We start from the raw sequence: 27,600 nt of genomic DNA, 5'->3' as shown, positions 1-27,600 counted from the left end.
GCTATTAAAGAAGTTTTTTATCCCCAGTGGTTAGCAAATACTGTGGTGGTAAAGAAGAAGAGCGGGAAGTGGCGAGTCTGTGTAAATTTCACCGACTTAAATAAGGCTTATCCTAAGGACTCATTCCCTATGCCGAAAACTGATCAACTAGTAGATGCCACTGTCGGCCATCTTCGGATGAGTTTCTTGGATGCTTTCCAAGGCTACCACCAAATACCGTTAGCCCCGAATGACCAGGAGAAGACCGCTTTTGTTACCCCTATTGGTAATTACCATTATAAAATGATGTCATTCAGTTTGAAAAATTTTTTTTTTTTTTTTTTAAATATTTATGTAAGCTGACATATATATTTTTATTTAACTATATAAAAAAAGTCAATGGCTCATAAATAGCACTTTTTTAGTTTATTCAATTAGCGAGGTGCCTTTTTTATTTTTCTTTTTCTTTTTTCTTTCAAATATGCGAGTTGGTTTGAGCTTTGTTTTTATTTTTTTTTTAAGATCTTTATATGTTTACTTTGTACTTACAATGCAAGTTTACATTGTAAATACACAAAAGTGGTTAATATTATACACATTTGCACTAAAAATGGTAAATATTGTACAAAGTTTGTAAATGTGTACAAAATTTGCCAATTTTTTTGCGTCTACAATATAAATTTACATTGTAATTAAGTACAATGTATACATAGAGATATTTTGAAAATGTTGTAATGCATGTGTCAATTCCTTATAAAATAAAATAATAAAATATTATACTGAGATCTAGCAAAACTAAAAATGTCGTGACATTTTGTTGTTATTACAATATATTCACAACTATTGAGGTGTAAGTTATAGGCCAAAATAAAATAATAAAATATTAGACTGAGATCTGTCACTGTCTTATACGATTGAGATTAACTTTTTATGACATAACTATCAAAATTCTTAAAATTAATGTATCTTTTGATTAATGTAAATCTCTATGTATTTTAAAAATCAAATGATTTATATTTTTATTTTGTGATACAAATAAAATATAAAATTGATCCTAATTACTACTTTTTTTTCCATGGCTAGCTCGTGCCTTGCACGTGCTGCCTTGACTAGTTTTCATAGAAATTGCAAAGAAGGGGAGACTTTTTCAAAACCCAGGGGGGCCATGGCCCCCTCCCCCCACTACCAATGATTAGAAAAAATTATAAAAAAATGATGATACATTTTGTTTATAGTGTTACTTCTTTAAGCAAGATGTTGGTGAGTGAATGGGAAATCAAATAGTTTAATGATTACTTGGTTGTATGCATTGAAAAAGATGTAGATGATAGCATTAATAATGTAGCTATTATATAACAATTTCAGAATATGAAAATCTCATAGAACAAAATTTTAAAACTTTATGTATATGCATTTTTTTTTTTTTGATGTCGACATATTCAAATTTTATTTTTATTAAATTTTGCTTAATTTAATCTTCTTAATGATCAACTAATTTCGTGTTAAGTGATAAAGATTCATCACCCAAGATACCATTTACAAAAGCATAAAAACGAAAATCAACATTCAGATATAGGGCACAAACTAGAAAATATGGACGAAGAACATCAAAAATCATTGCCGTAATCATCGTGGTTGTGGTCGTTGGCTTCAGCTTTCATTAAACTCGTTGCAAAGCAAATATAGGGCGCAATATTGAACGAAACTGGATGAGATCGGAGAGGCTTTGAGGTGAGAATCTTAAATTTTCGTCTTCGTCTTCTTCGGCAAAGAGACTGAGACCGAGAGGTTGAGAGAATGAGAGAGGCGCGGCTGACATTCAGTGGCCGGTGGCATGAGACATGAGAGGAGAGTGAGTGAGAGTGGGAGAGAAGAGTTAGTGAGAGTGGGAGGGGCAGCTAGGGGGCTGAGTGAAATGAGAAATGGATAAGTTAGGGTTTATAAGTTTATATATATACTAGGGTATTTTTGGTAATTTACTTTAAGCGAGTCGGGTCGGGTCCAGGTTCGGGCCGGGTTTTTGTAAAAACCCAGACCCGCTTCGGGTTTTTTTTTTTTTAAAACCCATACCCGACCCTATTTTTAATCGGGCCAGGTAAAATCCGACCCATTAGGGTCGGACCGGACCGGGTATCCGCAAGTCGGGCAAAAATTGCCATCCCTAGTTTCTTATACATCAAATATAAAAAAATGCTAAGTCCACAACATTTTAACATTAATTTATACAGTGCCTAATTTTTTTCTTTTAAATATTTATGTAAGCTAGCATATCTATTAACTATATAAAAAGTGCCAAAGGCTCATGAATAGTATTTTTTTGGTTTGTTCAATTAGTGAGGTGCACTTTCTCTTTTCTTTTTTCGTTTCTTTTTTTCCCCTTCAAGTATGCCAGTTAGTTTGAGCTTTGTTTTTGTTTTTGTTTTTTGTTTTTTTTTTTTTTTAAGATCTTTATATGTTTACTTTGTACTTACAATGCAAGTTTACATTGTAAATACACAAAAGTGGTTAATATTATACACATTTGCACTAAAAATGGTAAATATTGTACAAAGTTTGTAAATGTGTACAAAATTTGCCAATTTTTTTGCGTCTACAATATAAATTTACATTGTAATTAAGTACAATGTATACATAGAGATATTTTGAAAATGTTGTAATGCATGTGTCAATTCCTTATGGGTCAAAATAAAATAAAATAAAATAATAAAATATTATACTGAGATCTAGCAGAACTAAAAATGTCGTGACATTTTGTTGTTATTACAATATATTCACAACTATTGAGGTGTAAGTTATAGGTCAAAATAAAATAATAAAATATTAGACTGGGATTTGTCACTGTCTTATACGATTGAGATTAACTTTTTATGACATAACTATCAAAATTCTTAAAATTAATGTCTCTTTTGATTAATGTAAATCTCTATGTATTTTAAAAATCAAATGATTTATATTTTTATTTTGTGATACAAATAAAATATAAAATTGATCCTAATTACTACTTTTTTTTCCATGGCTAGCTCGTGCCTTGCACGTGCTGCCTTGACTAGTTTTCATAGAAATTGCAAAGAAGGGGAGACTTTTTCAAAACCCAGGGGGGCCATGGCCCCCTCCCCCCACTACCAATGATTAGAAAAAATTATAAAAAAATGATGATACATTTTGTTTATAGTGTTACTTCTTTAAGCAAGATGTTGGTGAGTGAATGGGAAATCAAATAGTTTAATGATTACTTGGTTGTATGCATTGAAAAAGATGTAGATGATAGCATTAATAATGTAGCTATTATATAACAATTTCAGAATATGAAAATCTCATAGAACAAAATTTTAAAACTTTATGTATATGCATTTTTTTTTTTTTGATGTCGACATATTCAAATTTTATTTTTATTAAATTTTGCTTAATTTAATCTTCTTAATGATCAACTAAAAAAATTCGGGTGCCGCCACAGCTCTCTCTCTCTCTCTCTCTCTCTCTCAAAATAAACCAGCTGTTGCTTGGTTCAATAGGAAAAATCAAACAATTATAAGTTTCATTGCCTTTTGTAGTGAACGCATGTGAGTTGTTTGCCACTTTTTCTAACATGAAAAACTGATATTGGTATTCATGGCCGAGCACTGGAGGATACTATACTGTAGAGGAGTATTGTAGGTTGCTTTCATGTAGGTTCTTTCCATGCTTTTGTGAAGAAATGGAACAACAAAATCATTCCGCTTTTGCTTGGTCTAAATATTGGTGCTCCAAGCTCCAATTGCAGGCTAAAGTTAAACTGCTTTCTTTTTGGTAAATAGGAGAAATGCATTAAACGTAAATGGTTAAATTGTTCTAGTAACAAATGAGACCAATTACAGGCCAAACTACTTTTGCTAACAAGAAGAAGTCAACCTAATCCTTTGAAAAGCTTTATTCCAATCATCTAAGAATATAATTTCAATGAAGTCATAAAGTAAATGGGACCGGTGCCCAAACAAATGCATAATCATAACAGTGTCAACTACTTTTCTTTTTAAAAGCAAGAAGAGTTTGCTTTTTTTCTCAAAAGCAAGTTTCGGATAGATTAGAAAGAAGATAGATTTGTCTACGTCATCAACTAACATTGCAAATGGCAACTGGTCCTACTATAAGCTATGCTCTGGATCAGAATACCCAAACATTAAATGACTAAACTTATTGGCTATTATTGCTATGTCCTTAATTTGAATTTGAGTTTGTATAATAAACAAATATTTATAAACTTTTTCTTTGAATGAGAGTCCTGGCAAACCAGTGACCATATAAAGTAAGATTCGATAAAGGTGGAACTCGACAATTATTGAAGTTTCAAACTCTCTTTAAAAAAAAAAAAAAAAAAAAATGAAAGACAAAACCTTTTTTTTACCTAGTAAAAGCAATGAAGTCTCTGCAGTGGTTTATGATTTTTACTAAGGCTATGTTTGATTCGGCTGTAAAGAAATTTGGGAAAATGTTTTACACCCTAGATGGTGTTTGGGTAAACATGAAAATTTGTTCAAACTGAAAGTAAATTTAGTTGACCAGAAAATATGGTGACGTGAAGTGTAATATGTTTTACACTTCAAATTACTTTCAAATCATTTTTCACTCTCTTTACATCACATATCTGCTAGCCAAAGGAAAGAGAGAGAGAGAGCTTACCCATGGCTCCACCGTAGCTTCATGCCTCCTATCACCGGACCGTCGTTGTCATCGTTCACCATTGCTCCACCGTGAGCCACCCACGAACTAATCAGACCACCCTGACCTACCCACAAATGAACAGATTGAACCACTGTGCCCACCCACCCATCCACTACCATGACTAGATCAAACCACCTTTGCTTTGACAAGTCATTTAGATCTCGCCATCAATCTCATCGTCATTGCTTCTCTCTCTCTCAAGCTCACCGTCGCTGCTTCTCTCTCTCAATCTCGCCACCACTGCCTCAACCCTCTATTATTTTCTCTCAAATCTCTCTCTCTATATTACAATCTAGTGTTGGGGTTGCAGAATTGAGATTTTCTTTTCTTTTCTTTTCTTTCTTTTTTTTTTTTTTTGTTTCTTTGGGTTTATATATTAAGATTTTTTTATTATAATATTTGTTTGGAAGCTGAAAAAAATGCGAGAAATTGGTAGAAAATGTATTTTCTACAACATTTTCAAGAACACAAACAAACACATGAAAATATTTTCCAAAAGATTTTTTGGAATGCAACCAAACACCTAAAAATATTTTCCTTTCTCAAAAACATTTTCAACTGAAATTATTTTACACTCTGAAAACATTTTACATTGAGCCAAACATAGCCTAAGGTTATCTCCATCTACCTCTAGGCTGCATGCTTCTAGCACAAAAAAAGCTTTTGTTGATTGGAGGAATAGGGTGAATGAGTCAGATTGTGGATAATTTTTGAATGGGGGCCAACTTTGCTTGGAAAGCCAGCCATATGTGAGGGAATCTCTGTCTTTGTTAGTAATTTCTACTAAGGTTATCTCCTAATCTCTCCAGGTTGCTTGTTTATGGCACAAATAAGTGTTCATTGATTGGAGAATCAGGTGAATGATGGACCACTTTACTTGGAAAGTCAGCCAATTGTGAGGATATTTGGCAACTTCACAGATTTGGCTGCTATAAAAATGACTGCAAAATTTAGCTGAAGTTTTAGAATGCATAAAGCCTAAAAAATAATTAGGCTGAAGTATGGCCTTCGCAACAAGTCCAGGCCCACAAAGATTAAAAATGAATTACAGACGTCTACAAAGCACTCATTTCAATTACAGATGAAATGTCTACAAACTACAAAGCACTCATTTGAATTACAAATGAAATTCATTATTTAAACTTGTTCCACCAGAGCATGTTATAACATGATGTTCTACAAATTACTAGTACCTCCGCCATAAAGAGGACTCTAGAGCCAGGGCCTTGACTGCAGCTTTGAGGTCCTTAAGGCTGTAAAGCCACTGTTTTGGTGCATTGGAAGAGGTCATGGACCTGTCCCCATAAAGAGAAGATTATCATTCCCTCCACTAGCCAATTGTTGGTCCGAGGAAAACCATTTCAGTCCACCCCTCCTGATTGTGTCCCTCCATAGGTTTCAACAATGTGGGATCTCACCCTCATATTCATTGTTGATAATTTTACCATCCATTCCTCCAGATGTAAGGACATGATTTTTCCAGAGGTATTCTGCGTTGTGTAGAGCAATGGCAAGGACATTGCATTTGCTGCTACCCCAGTCAAGTAAATTCAAACTCAAATCGTGAAAGTATTGAGAGCATCCAATATCCTCTCAGAACTCTGTCAGAATCAAATTGGAACAATTAGGAGTAGTATACAAACACACATCAGAAGAACGGAGACAAAGGCATCAAAATACAAAACAGATTAAGCCTTTTACTAATTTAGAAGCACACCCATGTTCCAATCAACAATCCAAAATACTAAAACCCATGTCTTAAAATAAATCCTCAATTCTTTCATTCAAACACATGTATCAATCAATCATCCATTCAATAAATTTGAGAAATGTTATGCAAATATACCTGAGGAATGTGTTTCCGGGGTTTGTCAGGTTTGGTGTGTGGAATAGATTATGATGATGATAAAAGCCATTCCCGTGGGATTGGGAAGGCCAAGATTCGAGTCCGAGTCCGGTTCATGTTGAAAGCCACGGAAAGTTTTTCTTGGAAGCAGCGAAGGGAACCAATGGATCCTGCAGAGAGAGAGAGCCAAAAATAATAATAAAAAAAAAAACAAAAAATGATTATAGATAGCAGAAACAGAAGATGAAAAAACAAGAGAGAGAAATAGAGTACTGTGTTGATCATTGCGAGAGCTTTGTTGTTTGCAGAGAATGAATGGGACAGATTTCAAATTTGATCGACATTTGAGAGAGAAGCGAACCATGTCTTGGTGTATGAGTATTGCGTAGCCGTAGAGTAGGACTATGGGTGTTTTTTGTTTTTTTGTTTTTGTTTTTGTTTATCAGAATGACTAGGAGTAGGCCTTTAAATTTATGACAAATTACATATTTTTAACTCTTTAAGTCTTTAACCTACTTCTCAAAAAAAAAAAAAAAAAAAAAAATTTTAAGTCTTTAACCTACTTCTAAAAAAAAAAAAAAAAAAAAAAAAAGTCTTTAACCTATCACCTCGATTATATTTCCCTCCAAAATATATCTGTTTTGGGTGTTCAATATGATGGAAATACTAGCATGTGCACGACAAGTTACTTCTGAACCCACTATGGGAGTTGAATTCTAACATCTAAAATTAAAACATGGAAATACCTTATGAAGAAAATTATATTCAAATTTCCCTCCCCCAAGAGCCTTGTGTTTGAAAGAAAATAATTTACTATTTGAGCAAATTAGGACCTACTATTTAATATTTATTACATGTATATGTGAAATAAAAGAACATATCACCATGTCATCCCCAACTGTGATGGGGCTATAAATAGTAAATTAATTATGAACACAAGGCTACGCAAATAGTAAATTATATTTTTATGAACATATGCTTAATTGTGTTAGTAACTTAGAACACGTTTGGTACACTGTAATGATTATTACATGAAAATAAGAATAAGTATTACAAGGAATACATCAAGTTGAAATGTAATAAGTATTACTATTCATTAGTTTGGTGGCCATTTAAGAATATGCATCCACAATTTAGAAAGTATAAAAAGAAGGAGTAATTAAATTATTTTTAAGTCAAAATTCCTAAAATACACTTATTTTAAGGGTGTTCAAAATAGAGTTAATAATTAACAAGAAGGAAAATTTATTTTCTTTCCTTTTGAAAATGTGGCAACTAATGGCTTTTTAGGAAATTTCTTTAAAAAGTTATTACATAAGGTGAAGGAATAGATATTCAATACTTTTGATAAGAAATAGTTATTCCTCATTTTGAAGAATAGTTATTCATAAGAAATAACTATTCATTGTAATAAAAATATAACCAAACAACCGAATAGTTATGCCATAAGAATATCTATTACATTACAGTGTCTATTACAGTCTACCAAACGTGCCCTTAGTGGTTTCTAATTGGGAATGATATGAATTGTAGAGAAATTGACTTAATTCAAGATAGTCACTCTCCATAGAGAAATATTAAGAGAGAGAGAGAGAGAGAGAGAGAGAGGAAATGCACTAAGCAATGAGTTGATTTATTCTTCAATGATAGAAATGTGATTACAAGTAGGTATTTATAGAATCATAAAACTTTATATTAGCCCTCATGGCCTTGTCCTAATGGTTATATTATTCCTCATATGTATTAATAATTCCAACATGTATTAAATGTAATTAACATGTTTTGAATCGTAACTAATTAACTAACTAACGAAATGCATTCTATACCCAAATGTGGGTTCCTAACAAATTGACACCACCTCTCCTAGTATTTCCAACGAAAACATACATGGTTCAAATCCCCCCCAACCTCACTTATCAATGTAAAAAAAATATAAAATAAATGAGTTAAACAGGGCAAAAAAAAAATGGTAAATTGCAAATTACACCCCTAAAGTTTGGGGATGTTTGGATTTTACACCATGATATTTCAAAATTTAAATTTTACCCTTGAAGTTTGGAAGTGTTTGAATTTTACACCCCCAAATTCTGAAATTTTAGAATGTAAAATCTAAACACCCTAAAATCCAAATTCTCCTAAAATTTAGGAGTGTAATTATGTTGAAACTTTCTTTAAAAAAAAATAGTTCAAAGTTTAAACTATATCCTCTATCCTACAAATACATCTTAATTTCTTTTATTTATGAAGAAAATCATTATTCAAATCTTCATTTTTATTATTGTAATTATCAAATTATTATTAAAAAGGAGAAAAGCTAACTGATTTATTCAAAGTATTGTTTTAGAAAATAGTTTTAAAAACTTTTTATCGAAGAAGAGAAAAATAACTGATTTTAAAAAAAATATATATATTTTTTATATTGCTCATAAAAATGGTATAAGATTTTTCTTAAATTGACAAACTAACAAATGCTCTAAGGAGTAAGGAGTGATGGCCAAGTTCTACAATTATTTTAAGTGCAAAAATGCATAGATTATCTAAATCTACTGAGTATCTATAATAATTGTAGGGGATACAAAGTACAAACTACTAGTTCTACATATATAGAACAGAAGGGGAAAGGTAATCCATGCAATCATTCATTCAATCAGAGTAATATTTGACTCAATCCTTCATCAATCTCCAATCATCAACCTTAATTTTATTTTCTTCCCAACAGCAAAAAAAAAGAAAAAAGAAAAACCATTTCACTAGGTAAATAAAATTCCATCATCAATTCAATTGAATTCACCATATTCCCCTATTTTCTTCGACCCCCACCCAAAAAACAAACCCAGAGTCCCAGGAAAAGAAAGTTTATGCTGTGATTAGTTGTAGGGCCCGACAAATCATCAGTCACCAGATCAAAACTACACACATCCCAACCAACTCCAAATCCATTTTCACTCATCCACAGCCGTCAATCTTTTTCTCTCTCTCTCTCTCTCCTCAAAATTTTCTCTGTTCCAAAATTATGGCTCTCTCTCTCTCTTTCTCTCTCTTCAACTCTATCACGAAAACCAAGAAAAAAATTAAGGAAGGCGAATAATAAAAGAGAGAAATCCAGTCAGTCCACGGGGAAAGAAACCAAAAAACAACAAAGGAAAAGAGAAAAATCTAGGGTTCCTAAAAAAATCCAAATCTCTCTCTCTCTCTTTCCTCGTTGATTTTTCTTTCCCTCCAAACAACATTTCCTTCTCCTTCTCAAAATTTTTTCCCTCTTTTTTTTTTTTCTTGGTTTTTTCCTAGAAACCGAGGGAAAATATTTACCCATTTTCCCCGGGTTTTTCGTTGCTAGGCCTCTTCCGGATCCGAATTTTCTGTGAGGAAGAAGATTTTATTTTCCCGGGAAAAAAAAAAAAAAATTCGCCTCCATTTTCATGGTTTTTTTAATATATTGTTTTTTTTTTTTTAGGTTTAGGAGTATTGCGTATTATTTTGTTGTTTGGATGAAAAATAGACGCTGGTAGTTGAGGTGAAGGATAGAGAGGGAAATTGGTGTTGGAAGATCTATATTCAAGAGGGAGGATTTGGGTGATCAAAGATAATATTTTTCTTTTGGATTTTGTTGGGTTTCTTTTCATTTGGGATTTAGCCGAGGATTGAATGCGAAGTGGTTTATGGATTCCGAAGCAATTCCATCTTCGAGCGATTTGGGTAAATGCTGTAATTGCGGATGTAGTTGTTCATTGATCAGTAGTTCTTCGGGGTCTTGGCTTCGGTCCGTAAAAAGAAAGTATGATGAGTTTGAGGATGCAAACCGATTCGTTATACCTGGGCTCAATTTACCCTCAATTGCTCGGGTCCAAATTGAGAATGAATGTGTTGCACTGCGTGAGATGGTTGGTAGCCAACAGCAATCCATACAGGATTTGTATACTGAATTGGAAGAGGAGAGGAATGCGTCTTCGTCAGCTGCAAATGAGGCCATGTCAATGATATTGAGGTTGCAAAGGGAGAAGGCAGAGATTCAAATGGAGGCCCGACAATTCAAGCGTTTTGCAGAGGAGAAGATGGCACATGACCAACAAGAGCTTTTGGCATTTGAAGATTTGTTGTATAAGAGAGAGCAAGCTATTCAGTCGCTTACTTGTGAAGTACAGGCATATAGGCATCGGATGATGAGTTATGGGCTCACGGAGGCTGAGGCGGATGGTGAGAGAGGTGGGCTTAGCCATGACCCAAGTATGGTGGAGTTTGATGCCCAATTTGAACTCCCCATTTATGACTACCCACCTTTGAAATGCAATCCAAATGAACCCCGTGGCCCTTTGGAGGATGATTATGATGTTGAAGATGTTGAGAAATATGCATTTGGTGAGACCCCACGTGCTAGAGATCATTTGAAGAATTTGGATAGTAGGATATCTCAGATGGAGAGTCCCAGCACCAGTAGGCTGGATGGAGATGTCTCAGGTTCCAAGAACATTTTAGAAAAGGTTGTAGTTGGTCACTCTCCTAGGCGAACACGACATTTTAGGAGGTTTTCCAATGATTCAAGTCCATCATTCAGGGGTTTGGCAAGAGAAACTGGTAGAGATTTCCCCACAGACTCTCCAATGACCGTTAAAAGTTACAAGAGGACGGAGTATGCCTCACAGACAGAGGACTATGCCAATTTTAGAAAGTTGGATAATGCATCTGAAGTTGAAGATGACATGAGTGACAGAGTTTATACCATTGATTCTGTCCATAATGGTGCACCAAATAGTGGTTTTACCGATCCAAAAGCCGGAGTTGGGATTGGTGAAGATTATGCAACCACTCCGAGGTCACTGAATCAAGTTGATTATGCGGATCCAGATATTAAGAAGCTCTACATGAGGCTTCATGCACTTGAGGCAGACAGGGAATCAATGAGGCAGGCAATTATATCGATGCGTACTGATAAAGCTCAAATGGTGTTATTGAAAGAAATAGCTCAACATTTGTGTCAGGAAATGTCACCAGAAAGAAGAATGACTGTTAAGAAGCCATCTCTTCTTAAAAGCTTTTCATTCATGTCAGTTTTTAAGGTAATTCTGATGTTTTTTTAGTGTTTAGCTGTTTATCAATGGGAATATACATTTTCTACAACTAGTATTTGTAGAATTTCTGTCAATTTTTTTAGTAATATATTTTTGTTTGGTGTTACCATTATTCTGTCACTATATGGATCTGAACAAGCCCTTCTTCCATTCATAACCTGGAGATCTTTCTATTTTTTATTTGAATCTGAAACTCATCATAATGGGTTTGCTGTTTAGTAGTTGAAAAGCATAATAAACAAACACATCGAATGATGTTGTAGCTATTATTTTTTTCCCATTAACTTAGCATTCTACAGCATGACTTTTTTTAGCTTTAGCACTTATGTTTTGTATTATTTTTCATGTTTTATGTTCAGTGGATCACATCATTCTTTTTCTGGAGAAAGAAAACCCGACGAAGCAAGTAAGTAGATTCTAGTACTTATTGGCTGGCTTTTTTCTTGAATAGATCACATTGTTCCTTTTTCTTTATCTTTTTTTTTTTTTTTTCCCTTTTTTCTTTTTCCCCTTTTATTAATATTCAATTAGCTACAAACTGCCTCCATACGTTATTTAATAGCCCTTAAGATTAATTCAGAGAAAAAAAAAGTCCTAACTTCAATTTTTTTATAAAAATTCCTGGAACCTTCAACACCATTGACCTCAAAAATGTAATACTCAACATAGATCCATTAGCAATGAGACCCACACCACATATGTCTTCAGAGATTTTTCATCTTTCTTTTACCAAAGTTACTTGCATAAATATTCTTTTATTGAATCTTAGAATAACATGAAAAGATAAATAAATAAAATATATATATATATATATATTAAGGGAGAAAACAATTTGTTTAATAAAACAGTGGCTTGTCTATTTTAGAATGCTTAAAAATTTGATGATTATCTCGGGAACCACATGCATTACTTAACCTGGAGAATGTTGTCCCCTTGGTGGCAGAATTTGTAGTGTGGATCCAGAGGTAACAAGGTGTTAATTGTTTGTCACATTTCAAATGTAATTGCAGGTACATGAGTGGGTTATCAGCCAGCAATGTGGGCTTGCTAATGCTTCTAGACAAGGGCCCTCATGTGAGGTCGTGGAGATGTCTTTCAAGCACGCAAGTTACATAACTTCACAAATTTACCATATCCATTTGGAGTCTATCCTCATATTTGTGAACAGCAAGTGGATTTTGGTCACACTACCACATTTAGATTTTGCATTCTTTTTCTGGATTTCTGGTTGCTGCAAAATTCTTTGAATTGTGAGGTTTTTTTACTTTCATATTATTGGGATTGAATGTATTTGGCTGGTTGAAACATGAATGCAGTATAGGCATGTTTGTTCTTATAGTTGGAGTTAAGCTCGAGGTCCTCTTCTGTATATTAAATCTTCCTGTATGACTTCCCAATCAAAATATGCAGTGCATTCTTTTTGCATTCAAGCACAAAACCCCCAATTCAGGCTTGTTCCATTACAAGGGTTGCCCTTGTCTTAATTCTGGATTTTGTTTTCCCATATTTCTTTATCCTGAAACTGACCTCAGTGTGAACCGTTTGCTGCTTCTCTCTGCCTGGTAAAGGTTGTGAACAGCTCCACAGTTTGTTGATTTTGCCATCAAAATAGCGTGTGGATTGGTTTTTGTCAACCCAGTAGGGGAAAAGAAAAGCTGAGCCTGCCAACTATTTTCTGCTGAGTGAGAGACTGCCAACTTGGTCTAATTAATATCAGTCATATTATTAAGGGGTCTTGAGGGCGTATGTTTATTCAACTATGAATTGTAATATATGTAAAGACAAAATGTTCCTATCAAAAAAAGGGTTAGAAAATATACCGTCATGAGTTCATTGGTTGGTGCATAGAAAATCAAGGTGGGTGTGTGATTTTCTTGTAATTTGTGTAAATTTTTTTATTTTATTTTCAAAGGAAAGTATTAAATGTATCTTAGAGCAACTACATCAACTTTTCTAAAAGAATCAATCTATTTTACACCAAAAAAATTTACTTTTTTTTTTATTTTACACCATCATTTTTACAAAACACCTATATCAATTCATCTATTATATATTATATTTTATATAAATAATATTTTTATGAGTTGAAGAGAGAGAGAGAGTCAGGGGAAGAAAGCATGTGAGAGGAGAGAAATAATACTAAAATAATATATAGAAGAGCTACAGTAACCGTGCATATATCGTGTACATATGCACGGTTATTGTAGCACTTTATGCACAACTTTACACCCACTGATGTGGTTTTTTTTTTTTTTGGTCAAAATGTGTAAAATAAGCTACTTTTTGTATTTTGCAAGACTTTACAACAGCTAATATGGTTGTTCTTAAGTGTGCGTTTAGGTTATGATGAAATATTAAAATTATTTTACTATTTAACTTATTTTTGCTATTATTTATGGGCCTTATTGCACTTTTTGGCATTATTTATGAACCTTACTATATTATTTTAACTAACTTTTACTTTTATCTACAATACGTTCAACAATAATTTTTTATTTTTAGCAAAATAAGTGATATCTAAACACATTCTACTTCTATAGAGGTAAAAGTGGATATATTTTACTGTGCACATTCGGTAAACTTTTGGTGGTTGTGATTTAATCCTTTTACTAAGGTTTTGCAGACTGCGTCTTTTGACCTTAACTTATCAGCTACAAGAGTGACAAAGGTAGAGGAATGGATGTAGAATCCAAATACTCAGATTCCTTCATGGTAGACCGTAGTTTGTTCTTTGTGCTCGTGACAAAGTGACTTCCGCTGACTTTTTAACTATCGATTGTTGGCATCGATCATGAGCCCATATTATCAATATTAGCCACTTGAGAAATACTGTTTTTTTACAATAATTTTACAATAATTTTACAAAAAATTCTAAGTATCAAGTTATTACCGGTTCTACTCTAAACCCAACTGAAATTACCTTTTTGCGCATGTCACCGGATCTAATTTGAACTCAATATTGAAATTATTTTTTTACTCGCCGATAATAACCTGCCATTTAAAATTAAACTTTGCTGCAAAGTTGTAATCAAACATTTCTCTTTGTAGTATTGTCAGTTTTCTTCCTAGCAATGGCAACAATTTGGATGAATAAAATAGCCCAGGATGTGCACTTCTATTTCTTGTATGATTTGTTGCGCTTTCCCTCACCAGCCAAAACTACGGAGTGAGGAAACTTCGTGTTGAAGTACTAATGTACAAACAATCTGAACAAGCAAGCACGAAATTTCCAAAATGCTAACACGTCTCTTTGGTTGAATGCATGCCTTTTGATCTACTTTGTCCTCTGTCAAAGAAGATGAAGACAGCTTTACCAAATCTATTTCAAAACCTTTCTCATGAGTATTGACTGAAATGGATTGCCTTTGTCCGAAACCAAATTTCACCAGCCAACCATTTTGTATTATTATTTGGCCTCAAGCACTCTTGAGCTGTAGAAGGCATGAGGCTGGGTGAAACTAACTGTCCTTTTCAATATTAAAACAGAAGACAATGGCTACAGGCCAGCCAGCAGCAAGAAATGGGCTATCAAACAAAGTAGAGCAGTTTTGGCTTTTGAGAACTTTCTACAGAAAATAATACTTGTCAACAGATAAGATGATAAATCACAGAAGTTCTCTTAAGCATATCTAAGAACCATAAGTTTGAACTTTGAATGAGAGAACCTTAAGAAAAGATTTATTTTCCAATAAGCCCAAATTCAAATGTTAGTTCCCTACTCTACTAATAATAGGATAGAGAGAAAGTTATAGATTCAAGATTCACTGGTGCATGTATAATTTTATCACTAAAAAAAATATTCATCTAGGAAATTAAAAACAAAAGAAAAAAAAAATACATGATTCATTTCATGATTACTGATTAACTATCTATTTAAACTTTCCAGCTCCGTCTATCATTTAAACTGTTTTCTAGTTTTTTGTAACATTGCATGTTCCTATATATGAGGAAAGAGAAATAAACAAATTTCATAATGTCGCCACAATTGCCTTTATAGATTACTTTGTGACCTATTTTCTGTGTTAAAGCGTTTTCATTAGTCGGTCTAAAATTTTTCATTTATTTTAGCATAAAAACCTAATTTTTTCTATTTTAAACAATCATTTTGCAAAAATACTTACATCAACACTCTATTTTCTTTAAATAATCATTTTTTATTCATTTTTAAAATTATTTTAGCCTACCTACGCATCAGAACACACACACACACTCTTACCCGCAACACCCCCGCCCCCGCGGCGAGCCTTGGCTCAAATCTGAAAACTCCCTCCACTCAAGTCTCTATGGACGAGCATTCAAATATGTTGTCACCAAAGGTCAATTTACAGTTTACTGTTTAACATTATGTTTTTTTTTTTTTTTCTTTAATTTTACTTCTTGTTATTTATTTAAAGCTTATATGGTGAATTTTAAGCGTTGGAATGGGTTGGGAACACAATGAGAGTCAACAAGAAGAATTAGGTAGTGCCTAGGAAAACCGGTGCTGGTTCCAAATGATGGCTAGTTTGCATTTGCCTAAGAAAACCAATGTTGTTTCCGAATGGGTTTTCCCTTGGGTTTGGGATGGGTTTCAGTTTATTTTGGTTTAATTTCCATTTATTTTAGTTCAATTTTGTGTTTGGAATATAATGATGTTGTAATGGGTCGTGATGGTGAAGTTTTATAATTAAATTTGAATTCTACCTCAAGTTTATTTTGATTTGATTTTCATTTACCTTCTGAAGTTCTTAAAGTTCTTTGTTGATTAGAATAAAGTTTTTTTTTTTTTTTTTTTTATTTACACATCGCAAGTCTGTAGAACACAGGATTTATTAGCCTCTCTTCCTTGAAATTATAGGTACACCGTACAAGTTCGGATGTTAGAATTGAATAAGCATTCAATAATTGTATTGAACCGATCACATCATTGTTAAGATGAAGGCCAAATTGGCCCAATACCATTAAATTTTGAACTATTTTGCACGAAGACACTGTTTCGGAAATAATCAGCAAAATACCATCTTTTTAAGTACTCGAGTTTACCAAACTCGAGTACTACATTTTCCACTTCCACCGTGGCACAATGACATGGCAATTTTAAATATTTTGCTTCGTACTCGAGCTTGGTGAGCTCGAGTACTTCAGTAATACAGTACTCGAGCTCATCAAGCTCGAGTACTATTCTGCCTGAACAAATTTTTTTAAAAAAACCCTGGGCCATCTCAGCGTTAGTGCCTAGGAAAACCGGTGCTGGTTCCAAATGATGGCTATTTTGCATTTGCCTAAGAAAACCAATGTTGTTTCCGAATGGGTTTTCCCTTGGGTTTGGGATGGGTTTCAGTTTATTTTGGTTTAATTTCCATTTATTTTAGTTCAATTTTGTGTTTGGAATATAATGATGTTGTAATGGGTCGTGATGGTGAAGTTTTATAATTAAATTTGAATTCTACCTCAAGTTTATTTTGATTTGATTTTCATTTACCTTCTGAAGTTCTTAAAGTTCTTTGTTGATTAGAATTAAGTTTTTTTTTTTTTTTTTTAATTTACACATCGCAAGTCTGGAGAACACAGGATTTATTAGCCTCTTCCTTGAAATTATACGTACACCGTACAAGTTCGGATATTAGAATTGAATAAGCATTCAATAATTGTATTGAACTGATCACATCATTGTTGAGATGAACCTCTAAAAGTTCATTACGGCCCACTCGCTTCATAAATATTAAGACTTGTATTGGTGGGGTGCGCCAGGCCCTTGCAGCAGTGCAACGCATGGGCGACGCTTAAGAGCCCCAATAGCAAGCTACTGTGGTGGGCTCTCCCCCTCAAGAAATAAATTTAATATCGTGTGGGCCGATGACCCACATATCAGATATTAAACTGATAAGAACAGATACTACACTTGATCTTAGCCAAAAGGCCGAGAAAGGTATGAATTTTACAGTGGCCTGACATGGTCTTTTATTTCCCTGTTTGACTTCCCTCTCCTGTTTCTTATACGATGTGGGTCTAATCGATTAAAGTTTTGTCTTTTAATTAAGACCAAGAACCTGATAAATAAATAAATAAAAATTAAGACCAAGAACGGCAGGGATGCAAACGAAAAGCAAAGGCTGTTTTCAATGTGGGAAAATAGATATGGATGGCTTGAAGTAAAAGGCATTACAGCCAATTATAGCTAAGCACAATACTGTCCACTTACCCCCATGTAAGAGCATTCATATAAGAGCTAAATTGCTATTTTAACACTAAAAACACTCAAAAACTCACTACATCAAAGTTGCTAAATCTAAAAAAAATGTACCATCTAGCTACAGTAAACTATCATGTGCCATCTATAGCAGTTTATGTAGCAACAAAGTTATTTAAAAAAAAAAAAAAAAACTTAGGTACAGTACCTTAGGTGTTATTCCTTAAGTTCCACTCTTAAGATTTAGTCATATGACTACTTAATTAAAAAATACACTTTCATCCCATGAGAAAAAATTCACATTATAGAATTTTAAGAGAGAAATCTAAAAAACAGTACCTAAATACTATACCTAAGTCTTGCCCATAAAAAAAATATTAAAAATTTATTCGACTATCTCTTTCTTCTATTATTTTACATTTTCTCTTTCTTCATATATATCTCTCTCTCTCTCTTTCTCTCCTCCCTTCTCTCTCTCTCTCTTATTATTATTATTTTTTTTTTTTTGGTGATGAAAACTGAGTTTTTAATTAGGAAATTAGCTAAACCAAAAAGCTTATCGGTTGCTGGTTGAAATTCCTAGCCTTGAACCACAAAGGCTAAGCGAAAATTGAATAAAATTTTCATTTAGTAAAGTTCAAATTTCGTGAAAATAATGCACACCCAGACTGACTACAAAAGGTTAAAATGATAGAATTTCAGTTTCTCCAGCTTAAGGCTTGATAGAATTTCAATATGATTATGTAACATGTACAGCATTTAATTGAGGCACTAGATCACAAAACCTTCTCTTATTATTATTATTTTTTTTTTTTTGGTGATGAAAACTGAGTTTTTAATTAGGAAATTAGCTAAACCAAAAAGCTTATCGGTTGCTGGTTGAAATTCCTAGCCTTGAACCACAAAGGCTAAGCGAAAATTGAATAAAATTTTCATTTAGTAAAGTTCAAATTTCGTGAAAATAATGCACACCCAGACTGACTACAAAAGGTTAAAATGATAGAATTTCAGTTTCTCCAGCTTAAGGCTTGATAGAATTTCAATATGATTATGTAACATGTACAGCATTTAATTGAGGCACTAGATCACAAAACCTTATTTTAAATATTTTCATAAACTTAGAAGAGTATATGCTTATGCTTCCCATAAGCAAATGTAGCTTGTATTATAAAGGATAAAAACCCTTTTAGAGCTAAAGCATGTGTGGCATCCAACATAAATTTTTGGTTCGGGAAGGAGATGCTCTAAATGTTATCACATTGGTCCATTGAGCACCTGATTAAGGAAGCTAGAAGTATCTTCACATATTTTTTAGGTTGGAATGTAAATCATACTTTAGAGAATCCAATTTTGTTGCGCATAATCATGGCCACGCCAAAAAATTTAAAACCTTTATAATAGTATGAAGAAGTCTCACACCTTATCATTTAAGAGCTAGCCCCCTGTAAGAAAAGCTTAGCCCCTCCTCCAATATGTTGGCCATAAAAATTTGCCATCCCAAATCCCTACTTTTCATCTTTTGACTTTTCCTTTCCTCATCTAAGTATGTCAACAATATCACTCAATTTTTTTTTCTTAAGTGAGACCATATCTCTTGTAGTAGGGAGGCCAAAAATAACTGGTAATTTGGGCCTAGATTCTCAATTTATTTGTTATCTAGTGATGGTCTTGCCCACAATGGGAGATCCCAAAAATAGTTGGTTGTTGCGATAGATCGGGCCTTTAAGTTAATCCTTGCTGGTTCTCTAAAAGTTGAGTTAAGGATATTATCCTCTTGCTGAGCTCACACTTCTATGTCTTGAGCTGGGTTTCAATCCCCTGGTGTTTTAGTCTCTCCTTTCTCTTGTGTTTCACACCCCAATTTTTTCAACCCCTTTCACCTTGACCTCCTTTTCCTTTATACTCCCTCGTTGGTGGAGTCCTCATGAATCTCTCCAATGTGTGGGACCTACCAAATCAGGGGTTCAAGTGGCTATTTAGGTCTGTGACATTGTTCCCGCTTGTCAAATTGGTTATCAGCAATAGGACCCATCCTTCTGACGTTGAGGGATTGTTTGGTAACTTGTGCCTGAAGTCAAGTTAAGTGTTCGAGTACATGTTAATCTTTAGATGGGACCATGGGTTCGAGCGTCGGGCCTTTTCATAGCTTTCTCATCCTTAGGCCAAAGCATATTCTCTAGAATGGGCCTCTATACATCTTCAGCCTAACTCTGGGATGGGCCAAAGACCTATCCCACTGCATCTCATATCTATTTAAGGACCTATGTTGCACTAGTATGAGAATTATCATTAGAAAGTAGAGAGACTAGTAGGGTACAATATTAGATTATTAGTAGGAACTAGTGTCAGGCAACAAATTTAAGACAAGTTTTGAGCTAATGAGCATCTTAGTCCACACTCTCCTATCCATGTATGGGTCTTGGAGTTTTAGTATAGTCCCTTGTTAAGTTTGTTAATAGAGTAGCCCAACTATTATCTTCTTATGCTAGGTAGGCAATGAGGATATTATTGTGAGTGTTTGGATTGCAAGTTTTTACGCGGCGCGTTTCAGTTTTCACGTTTTCTCTTATTTTTTCTTTTTTTTTTTTTTTTTGGCCGGCATTTTTGACTTTGGGGGGACAAAATTTACTGTTCACATACTGTTCATGCACTGTTCATGCACTGTTCACGCAATATTTAATATTAAAAGTGGGTCCCACAACACTATTTACACATTTAAAAATTATTTTGCTACAGTGTTTTCAGCAACAATCAGTTTTCAGCAACTTTCAGCAACAATAAGTGCTATCCAAACGGACCCATTGTATGGATAGAAGAAATTCCTTTGTTTTCTGCAGCTTTAGATGCTAATGTACTTGTTATTTTGTCTTAAAAAAAAATTATACCTTGTTATTATAAAATAAAAATAAAATAAAATAAAAAATAAAAAAAATAAAAAAACTCATTGAATTGAATTTAATTGCCCTTAAAAATGATAACATTTTTTGTATTTTATTGGTCATGGAAAACTGGTGTTTAAATTTAATTGAGGAATCCAATGTACTACACTTAAGAGCATTCTCATCAAGGATTGTAAAAATTTAGCATTTAACACCCCAAAAACCTACTTTATCAATTATACCACTCCATTTTAAGATTCATCAAACATCAAAACTTCTATATTTTTTACAATTTCATTTAAATAATATAAACTACTTATTAAAATAACAATAAAACAACTACACAGATAACTAGAGCAACCACCTCCTCCATCGCCCCACTTGCTATCACCACCATTGTAGCAACCACAACCCACCATAGCCGCCACCACCACAAGCCACAGCACCACCGTGGCAACCACAACCACCTGCAGGAAGAAAAGAAAAAGAAAAAACTCAAAGTATAACCATAACCATCCACCAAAATCACAACCAACCACCACAAAAACAATCAGCCACTGCAAAAACAAAATCTCAGCCAAGCACTCACCGGTATCTGTTCTAACCCATTGCAGGAAGAAAAAAAAAAAAGCAAAACCACAACCATCTAGCAAAAACAACCAGCCTTCAAAACAAAATTGTAACCCAAAGATTCAACCCACGCACTCACCGATCTCACCACCGTGCCTCCAAATCAAACCCACAAATCACCGCCACCATGACCCACCATCGAAACCCACTGAAAAAAAATTGGAAGGGAAGTAGCTTCATTGGTTCTAATCCAAGTAGAGAGATAGCTTCAAGCGGGGAGCCACAGGGAGATCGATTTCAGAGAGCGAGAGAAGAAAGAAGAAGGAAAAAAAAAAAAAAAAAAAAGAAGGAAGAGAGGAACGGCAGGTTTGAACAGAGAAGAAGGAAAAATAAAAGAGATAGAAATAAAATACTTTTTTAAAGAGAAGAAGAGAGAGAAAGTTTTAAAATAATATTTTTTATTTTACAATACAGCTACAGTGCACTCTCAAAATGAGAGCGCACTGTAGCAGTATTGCAAAATTTTTAAGATACACCATCTTTGATGGAGTAAGCTTTTGGCTTATAAATGCTAAAAAAAGCATCTTATAGCATATACAATGCTTGATAAGAATGCACTAAGTATTATACTTAAGTTTTGCACTTTTCCAAAACTATTACAATAACCCCTTTCAGTTTATAGCCACCCAAAAGACTTTCCTCATCACCCATTGCTCTCTCTTCAATTTCTCTTCATTAATTCTTCCTTATGATACTCTCACGTAATCACATTTTAATTGGCTTCTCTCCCTTCCTTAAGAAAGAGTTTTCTTATTTGAAGCTAAGAAAATATTGAGAGGTACAAAATTCTTCTTCTTTTTTTTATTGATATTTTAGTTTGATTCCTATTTATTTATCTTATGATTTATGATCTTCTTCTCTAGTTCAATTTCAATTTATTTGAGAGGCATGAAATTGATTTTGAATTTATTTTTGACCATAATAGTCTAATTTGGTTGAATTTAAATGCTATTTATTTTATGGTTGCTTATAGTGACTTTGTCATATTTAATTTCTATCAATATTATTTTTTTGTAAATATAGTCTACTTTTTGTTAGATTTAATATTTTTTTTTCTAAAACTAATGCAGGAAAACATGTATGTACGTATATATGTCATATTTTGAATTTTTCTTAAATTGCAAATCAATATGATAGTGTAATCTCGGCGCCAACCAAAAATTTCTAGTTACACCCCGCATAATGTTGCTGAATGGGCTCTCTTTTTTTGTAATATTTTGCAATTGATCCACGTCTTAGTCATTCCAAACTTTTGCCTTTTTTTTTTTTAAGTAATAATTCCAGACTTTTGCTATTGTCCTCGGGATAGAGATGGAGATAAATCTCCTACTTTGTTGTCCTGTTCCTCTATCTAGCTTTTCTTTTTCTTTTTGTGTCCTTTAATGAAAAATTTACTTAGGAAAGAATTAAAAAAGAATAGATATGGATATCCACCAAAAAAAAAAAAAAAAAAAGAAGAATAGATATGAGTATACAATTTGACCAATAGAGACATGAGGTGAACTTTGTCATCTTGGCAAGGTGGCCACCTGGTTCAATGCCCGTTTGGTAAAGCATTAAAACTACTTTTTTTTTTTAATTTCTTCTTCTTCTTCTTCTTCTTCTTCTTCTTTTGTATAAATTTTACAAATAATTCCAATTTTCAAAACACTGAAAAATAGGGGTATCAAATCAAACAGGCAAAATACATAAGTATATAACCCACCAATCCTCGTTTGTTCTACAAACGACAAATCGTTCGGCTCCACTGGTTTTTAGGCCTATATCTCTCTCGGGCTTTTTGACTGGTCTTGTTGGCTAGCCCATACGAAAGCCCCGCCTGGCCCAGCCCAAAAAACACAACGAAACGGGTTTCACTTTTGCGTCGAAACTCGAAATCGTTTCTCAAAACACCAAGAGAAACGCCTGTTTCTGTTTTCACCCACCAAATGCTACACGCCTAAACCCTTGGCATTTGTACACCAGAACCCACAGCGCCACTCAAAAACCTCGGACAATGCTTAGCTGCAAGAGCTTATTATCTCAAACCATAAACAAGAAGAGAAAAAAGAACAAAAGCAAAAACAAGAACAAGAACTCAAGCACACGTTTTTCCAAAAAACACAACTTGGTTTCCAAAAAACAAAACTATGAGGAAGAAGAAGAAGATTGTGAAGAAGGTTTCAACTTCAAGACCTCAGCTGCTCCTTCACACACTCATGGGGTTCAACCACTGGGCAATCTGTATATCAACCCGGGTTCGATCAACTCCAGAAACACTGGATTAGGTAACCTCCAAACCCTCACTGATGAGCTTGTTCTTGACATTTTAGGACTCTTGGGTGGGACCCACTTGGGGGTCTTGGCCACTGTTAGCAAATCTTTCTATGTTTTCACTAACCATGAACCTCTTTGGAGGAACCTTGTATTGGAAAATATGAATGCTGGGTTTTTATATAATGGGTCTTGGAAATCTACTTATGTTGCGGCTTGTTACCCTTCATTTGATGTTTCAAGTGTTGATGTTTCGGGTTTGAGAGTGAGAGATTTTTATTCTGATTATTTATTTCAGAGTTGGCTCTGTGCTAATCTGGAAATGAAACCTGAATGGCTTCAAAGGGATAATATTATACGAAGGAAGGGAATTTCGGTGGAGGATTTCGTGTTGAACTTTGAGGAACCGAATAAACCAGTGTTGTTGGAAGGGTGTTTGGATAATTGGGTTGCATTGCAAAATTGGGATAGAGATTATTTGCTTCAATTGTGTGGTGATGTTCAGTTTGCAGTTGGGCCGGTGGATATGAAGCTTCAGGAGTACTTTAGGTACGCGGATCAGGTGATGGAGGAAAGGCCATTGTATTTGTTTGACCCAAAATTTGCAGAAAAAGTACCAAAATTGGGTTCGGAATATGAAGTTCCAGTGTACTTTAGGGAGGACTTGTTTGGTGTTTTGGGCAATGAGAGGCCAGATTATAGGTGGATTATAATGGGACCAGCTGGGTCTGGTTCATCATTCCATATCGATCCTAATTCGACATCTGCTTGGAATGCAGTGATCAGGGGGTCCAAGAAGTGGATCTTGTTTCCTCCTGATGTGGTTCCCCCAGGAGTGCATCCAAGCCCGGATGGTGCAGAGGTGGCATGTCCTGTATCAATTATTGAGTGGTTCATGAACTTCTATGGTGCAACAAAAAATTGGGAAAAGAAACCTATTGAGTGCATCTGCAAGGCTGGGGAGGTGATCTTTGTGCCTAATGGATGGTGGCATTTGGTGATCAACCTTGAGGAATCCATTGCCATTACACAGAATTTTGTTAGCAGGTATGATCCTTACAATGTTTATTTGTTTCATGGCTTAAAACATCCATTGCCTGCATGTTGAGATTGCCTTTATTAACCGGCAACTGTGTTGAACAATGTTTTTAAGTCATTAGGAACTGACCTTTTCTTTTATTAAAATAATAATATTAAAAAAAAAAAATTAACAACTGGCCTTTGCTACGTCCTCTTCTTAATGATTTACTTGCCAATGAGTCAATTACCTTTAGGCCAACTCATACGTCCCTCCCAAGTGGAGGGACATGTCCAGGGGTCAAATCTGCTCAACCGATTTACCTAGAAAAAAGTCTTAATAATTTACTTGCCAAAGTTGATGGCACAAAACGTTTCTTATGCCTGTTTGTTCAATAACTACAGCAAACTATAGTCAATTTGCCCCTTAAATAATTGAGCCAATTTCTTAAGCAATTGTTTGTAATTCTGTTGTTGTAAATATGGGTCTCTTAAGAGACAAAAAGTAGGAGTGCTTTGCAAGTCAAGGAAACGAAGGTGATTTGCTTGTTCCCATCAAGAGTCTGAAACTTTGCTCATTATAAGTGGTCATGTTTCAAATGAACATTTTGTTTTTGATGATTTAAATTCAGGGACTTCTTTTGGACGATTGCTTCTGGTATTGGGTCTATGCAAAACTTAGATCATGGTGTAAACAACTCAAAAGGAACTACTCTTAAGATGAATGTTGTTGATAATATTTTTTGTTGAAATTTGAAGTACCTAATGGGGCAACATATTCAGTGGGTGTTTAAGGAAGTAAGTTGATGGAGAAGAAGCTCAAGGACCATTTAGGCTGGGAGCAAGGCCATTATATTTCCTCAAACATACTTTGGTGAAGTTAATATTTGATTGTAATGTGGTTGTGGTTGGGTTCTGACTTAAATGACACTTTCTCCTCCCACAAAAATGGGTGGATGGTGAGGTTTAGGTTTAAAACTCATCGGATGCATGTGTAACTTTCCAATTAAAAAAATGAAGAAAAATGATTGTATCATTGCAATGTTCTCATGTACCTCAAGGAGCACTTAGCTCACTGTTTTGAGCAATGAGATGTGAGATTATAGTTTAGATGCAACTGAGCCATCCGAAATGTATTCATCTAATGTTATGATACCCATATCAAGCCTAGGTGTCCGGTAAAAGTGGAATAGATGACAAAATCATAGAATATTATGAGATCCTTATGACCAACCTTTTTAAGTAACAAAGCCTTTTATCTTGAAATTCATTTCTCAAGTTGATGGGATAGGTACTTATCAAAAAAAAATTTGATGTGATAGGCCTATGAGCTCTAGCTCAAATGGCATCTCCTTCTATTGTAAGAGTAAGGTGGGGGATGAGGTCCTGGGTTCAAAACCCACAGGATGCATGGGTAATTTTAAAAAAATGATGGTACAGTCATGGTCATATGAGTGGACAGTATGCCTTTGTTACTTAACCACCCCTTGGATAAGGGGCCAAGTAAGGGTGGCAACAGGTAGGAAGTGGAGTGGAATTTAGCTTGGAGTGCAGACCATAATCAGGGGTCAGTAAATGTTTTTGTTTCCCCTAGTACCTTTTGTTTTTGGTGGATAAGACAAATTTGCAAAGCCAACAGTCCTATTCGCATCATCTTGTGGTCTGAGTTAACCCTTGTGTGGTTGCCCAGGTGGCATATTCACATTAGTCATGGATGAAAATATAGCAATGAAGAAATGAAAGCGATCATGAAATGTATGCATTACTGCTTTCGTTTTACATCAGCTAGGCTTTTGGCTTTTATCAGTGCCTTAGGGATACTGCCCTTTCTCCCTAATTTTGTTTCATCTGTAGATAGAAATTCTTCTCTCCAGTTAGAGCAGTAATTCAACAACCATGCCTTTACTAAAAAAAAGGCTATACTCAATGAACAAAGCTCCCACTTTTATGGGGTTCGGGAGAGATCATAGTAGGCTGCCTTACGCCCTTACACCAATTTAACAACCATGCCTGTACTACATATTAAACCTGGGCTTTTTCACCACCTAAAAATTTAATTGAAATGCATTGAAGAACTGGAGTAACTTATAGTCTTATACCAGTGATCTAATGACATTACTCTTCTAATTATTCAAAATAGGCAGTATAATTTTCCTATTAACTATATTAAAATTATTCATGGATCTATGGTTTATATGTGGCAGGAGAAATTTGTTGAATGTTTTGGATTTTCTTAAGCACCCGAACGCAAACGCACTAGTATCTGGAACAAGAGATCGGGTGAATTTGCATGATAAGTTTAAGAATGCTATAGAAACTTCTTTCCCTGGGACTGTAGACCAGTTGGTTCAAAAAGCAGAGGAGAAAAAGGCACAGCAGAAACAGTCCTTCTGGGATTCAGTTACAGATTCCAAGGTGGGTGCTTTCAAGTTTTCTTTCTAGGCAGACACATATGAAGGCCACAAAACCAGACTAATACTCTGGAATGATAGCTGATTTTTGGAGTGAAACAGTTTTTGTTTCTGCTTCAAGCTTTCTGAGAGGTGTACCATTTAAACAATTTTGACATTGATTTTTTTATAGACATCAATTTACATCAGTATTATTTTTTTTACAGTAGTAATGCACTTTGCTTCACAATTTGTTTATGTTTTAATGCAAGTGATAAACATATTAAGAGGTAACTCCACCATGGAATTCTACAAATCCTATTCATCTGTTGTGAAACAAGTGGATTGGATTCTGCTACATCAACATTTTAATAAACATTGATTGGTTCTATTTTGATGACATGAAAAAATTCAATTCACTTATTTTTCAATGAATGGATAAGCATAGCATTTTAAGAATTCCACAACAAAGACATCCTAGAAGTTTTAAAGGATCTTAATCCCTAGGAAAATAAATTCATTTCATACTATTGAGCCTAGAAGTTTTATTAAAGGATTTTAATCCCTAGGGAAAAAAAAAATTCATTTCTTAAATCAGTAATGAAAGAATTATAAATATCTGTTTTATGAGGAATGACTGATTTATAAATTGCAGTTAAAAGCAGTGTTCCCA

General features: G+C 34.2%; 2 protein-coding genes and 1 non-coding gene across 4 annotated transcripts; 2 read left to right on the top strand and 1 right to left on the bottom strand.

The window, feature by feature from the left end:
- Positions 1–9,950: 9,950 nt before the first annotated feature.
- Positions 9,951–13,027, top strand: LOC111991107 (myosin-binding protein 7). The gene is made up of 3 exons (XM_065766695.1): positions 9,951–11,577; positions 11,949–11,995; positions 12,600–13,027. Exons 1-3 carry the CDS (start codon positions 10,183–10,185, stop codon positions 12,703–12,705), a joined length of 1,548 nt encoding a protein of 515 aa, XP_065622767.1. The 5' UTR covers positions 9,951–10,182; the 3' UTR covers positions 12,706–13,027.
- Positions 13,028–17,305: 4,278 nt separating this feature from the next.
- LOC112038847 (U2 spliceosomal RNA) lies at positions 17,306–17,501 on the bottom strand. Its single transcript, XR_002885893.1, has one exon. It is a non-coding gene; the product is annotated as a U2 spliceosomal RNA (small nuclear RNA).
- A 5,584-nt stretch (positions 17,502–23,085) lies between these two features.
- Positions 23,086–27,177, top strand: LOC111991092 (arginine-specific demethylase JMJ22). Of its 2 annotated transcripts, none has more exons than XM_024022873.2 (2): positions 23,086–24,567; positions 26,742–27,177. In XM_024022873.2, the coding sequence occupies exons 1-2, from the start codon at positions 23,264–23,266 to the stop codon at positions 26,977–26,979; spliced, it is 1,542 nt and encodes a 513-aa protein (XP_023878641.2). In that variant the 5' UTR covers positions 23,086–23,263; the 3' UTR covers positions 26,980–27,177. The 2 variants fall into 2 exon arrangements, with proteins under 2 accessions (XP_023878641.2, XP_065622773.1); XM_065766701.1 differs by lacking the exon at positions 26,742–27,177 and adding an exon at positions 25,170–26,698 and having other exon boundaries at positions 23,177–24,567.
- Positions 27,178–27,600: the final 423 nt, after the last annotated feature.

This window comes from Quercus suber, unplaced genomic scaffold (assembly GCF_002906115.3).
Source record: "Quercus suber isolate HL8 unplaced genomic scaffold, Cork oak 2.0 scaffold_732, whole genome shotgun sequence".
NCBI classification, from domain to species: domain Eukaryota; kingdom Viridiplantae; phylum Streptophyta; class Magnoliopsida; order Fagales; family Fagaceae; genus Quercus; species Quercus suber.
The sequence above is the reverse complement of the archived record's forward strand: the minus strand, read 5'-3'. Positions and strand labels throughout refer to the sequence as shown.

What these genes read in the sequence shown, in the direction of transcription:
- LOC111991092 (XM_024022873.2), top strand. Translation starts at nt 23,264, where the DNA reads ATGCTTAGCTGCAAGAGCTTATTATCTCAAACCATAAACAAGAAGAGA. An exon ending in ACACAGAATTTTGTTAGCAG is followed by an intron (nt 24,568 to 26,741) that starts GTATGATCCTTA and finishes TATATGTGGCAG; the next exon opens with GAGAAATTTGTTGAATGTTT.
- LOC111991107 (XM_065766695.1), top strand. Translation starts at nt 10,183, where the DNA reads ATGGATTCCGAAGCAATTCCATCTTCGAGCGATTTGGGTAAATGCTGT. An exon ending in CATTCATGTCAGTTTTTAAG is followed by an intron (nt 11,578 to 11,948) that starts GTAATTCTGATG and finishes TTTTATGTTCAG; the next exon opens with TGGATCACATCATTCTTTTT. An exon ending in AAGAAAACCCGACGAAGCAA is followed by an intron (nt 11,996 to 12,599) that starts GTAAGTAGATTC and finishes ATGTAATTGCAG; the next exon opens with GTACATGAGTGGGTTATCAG.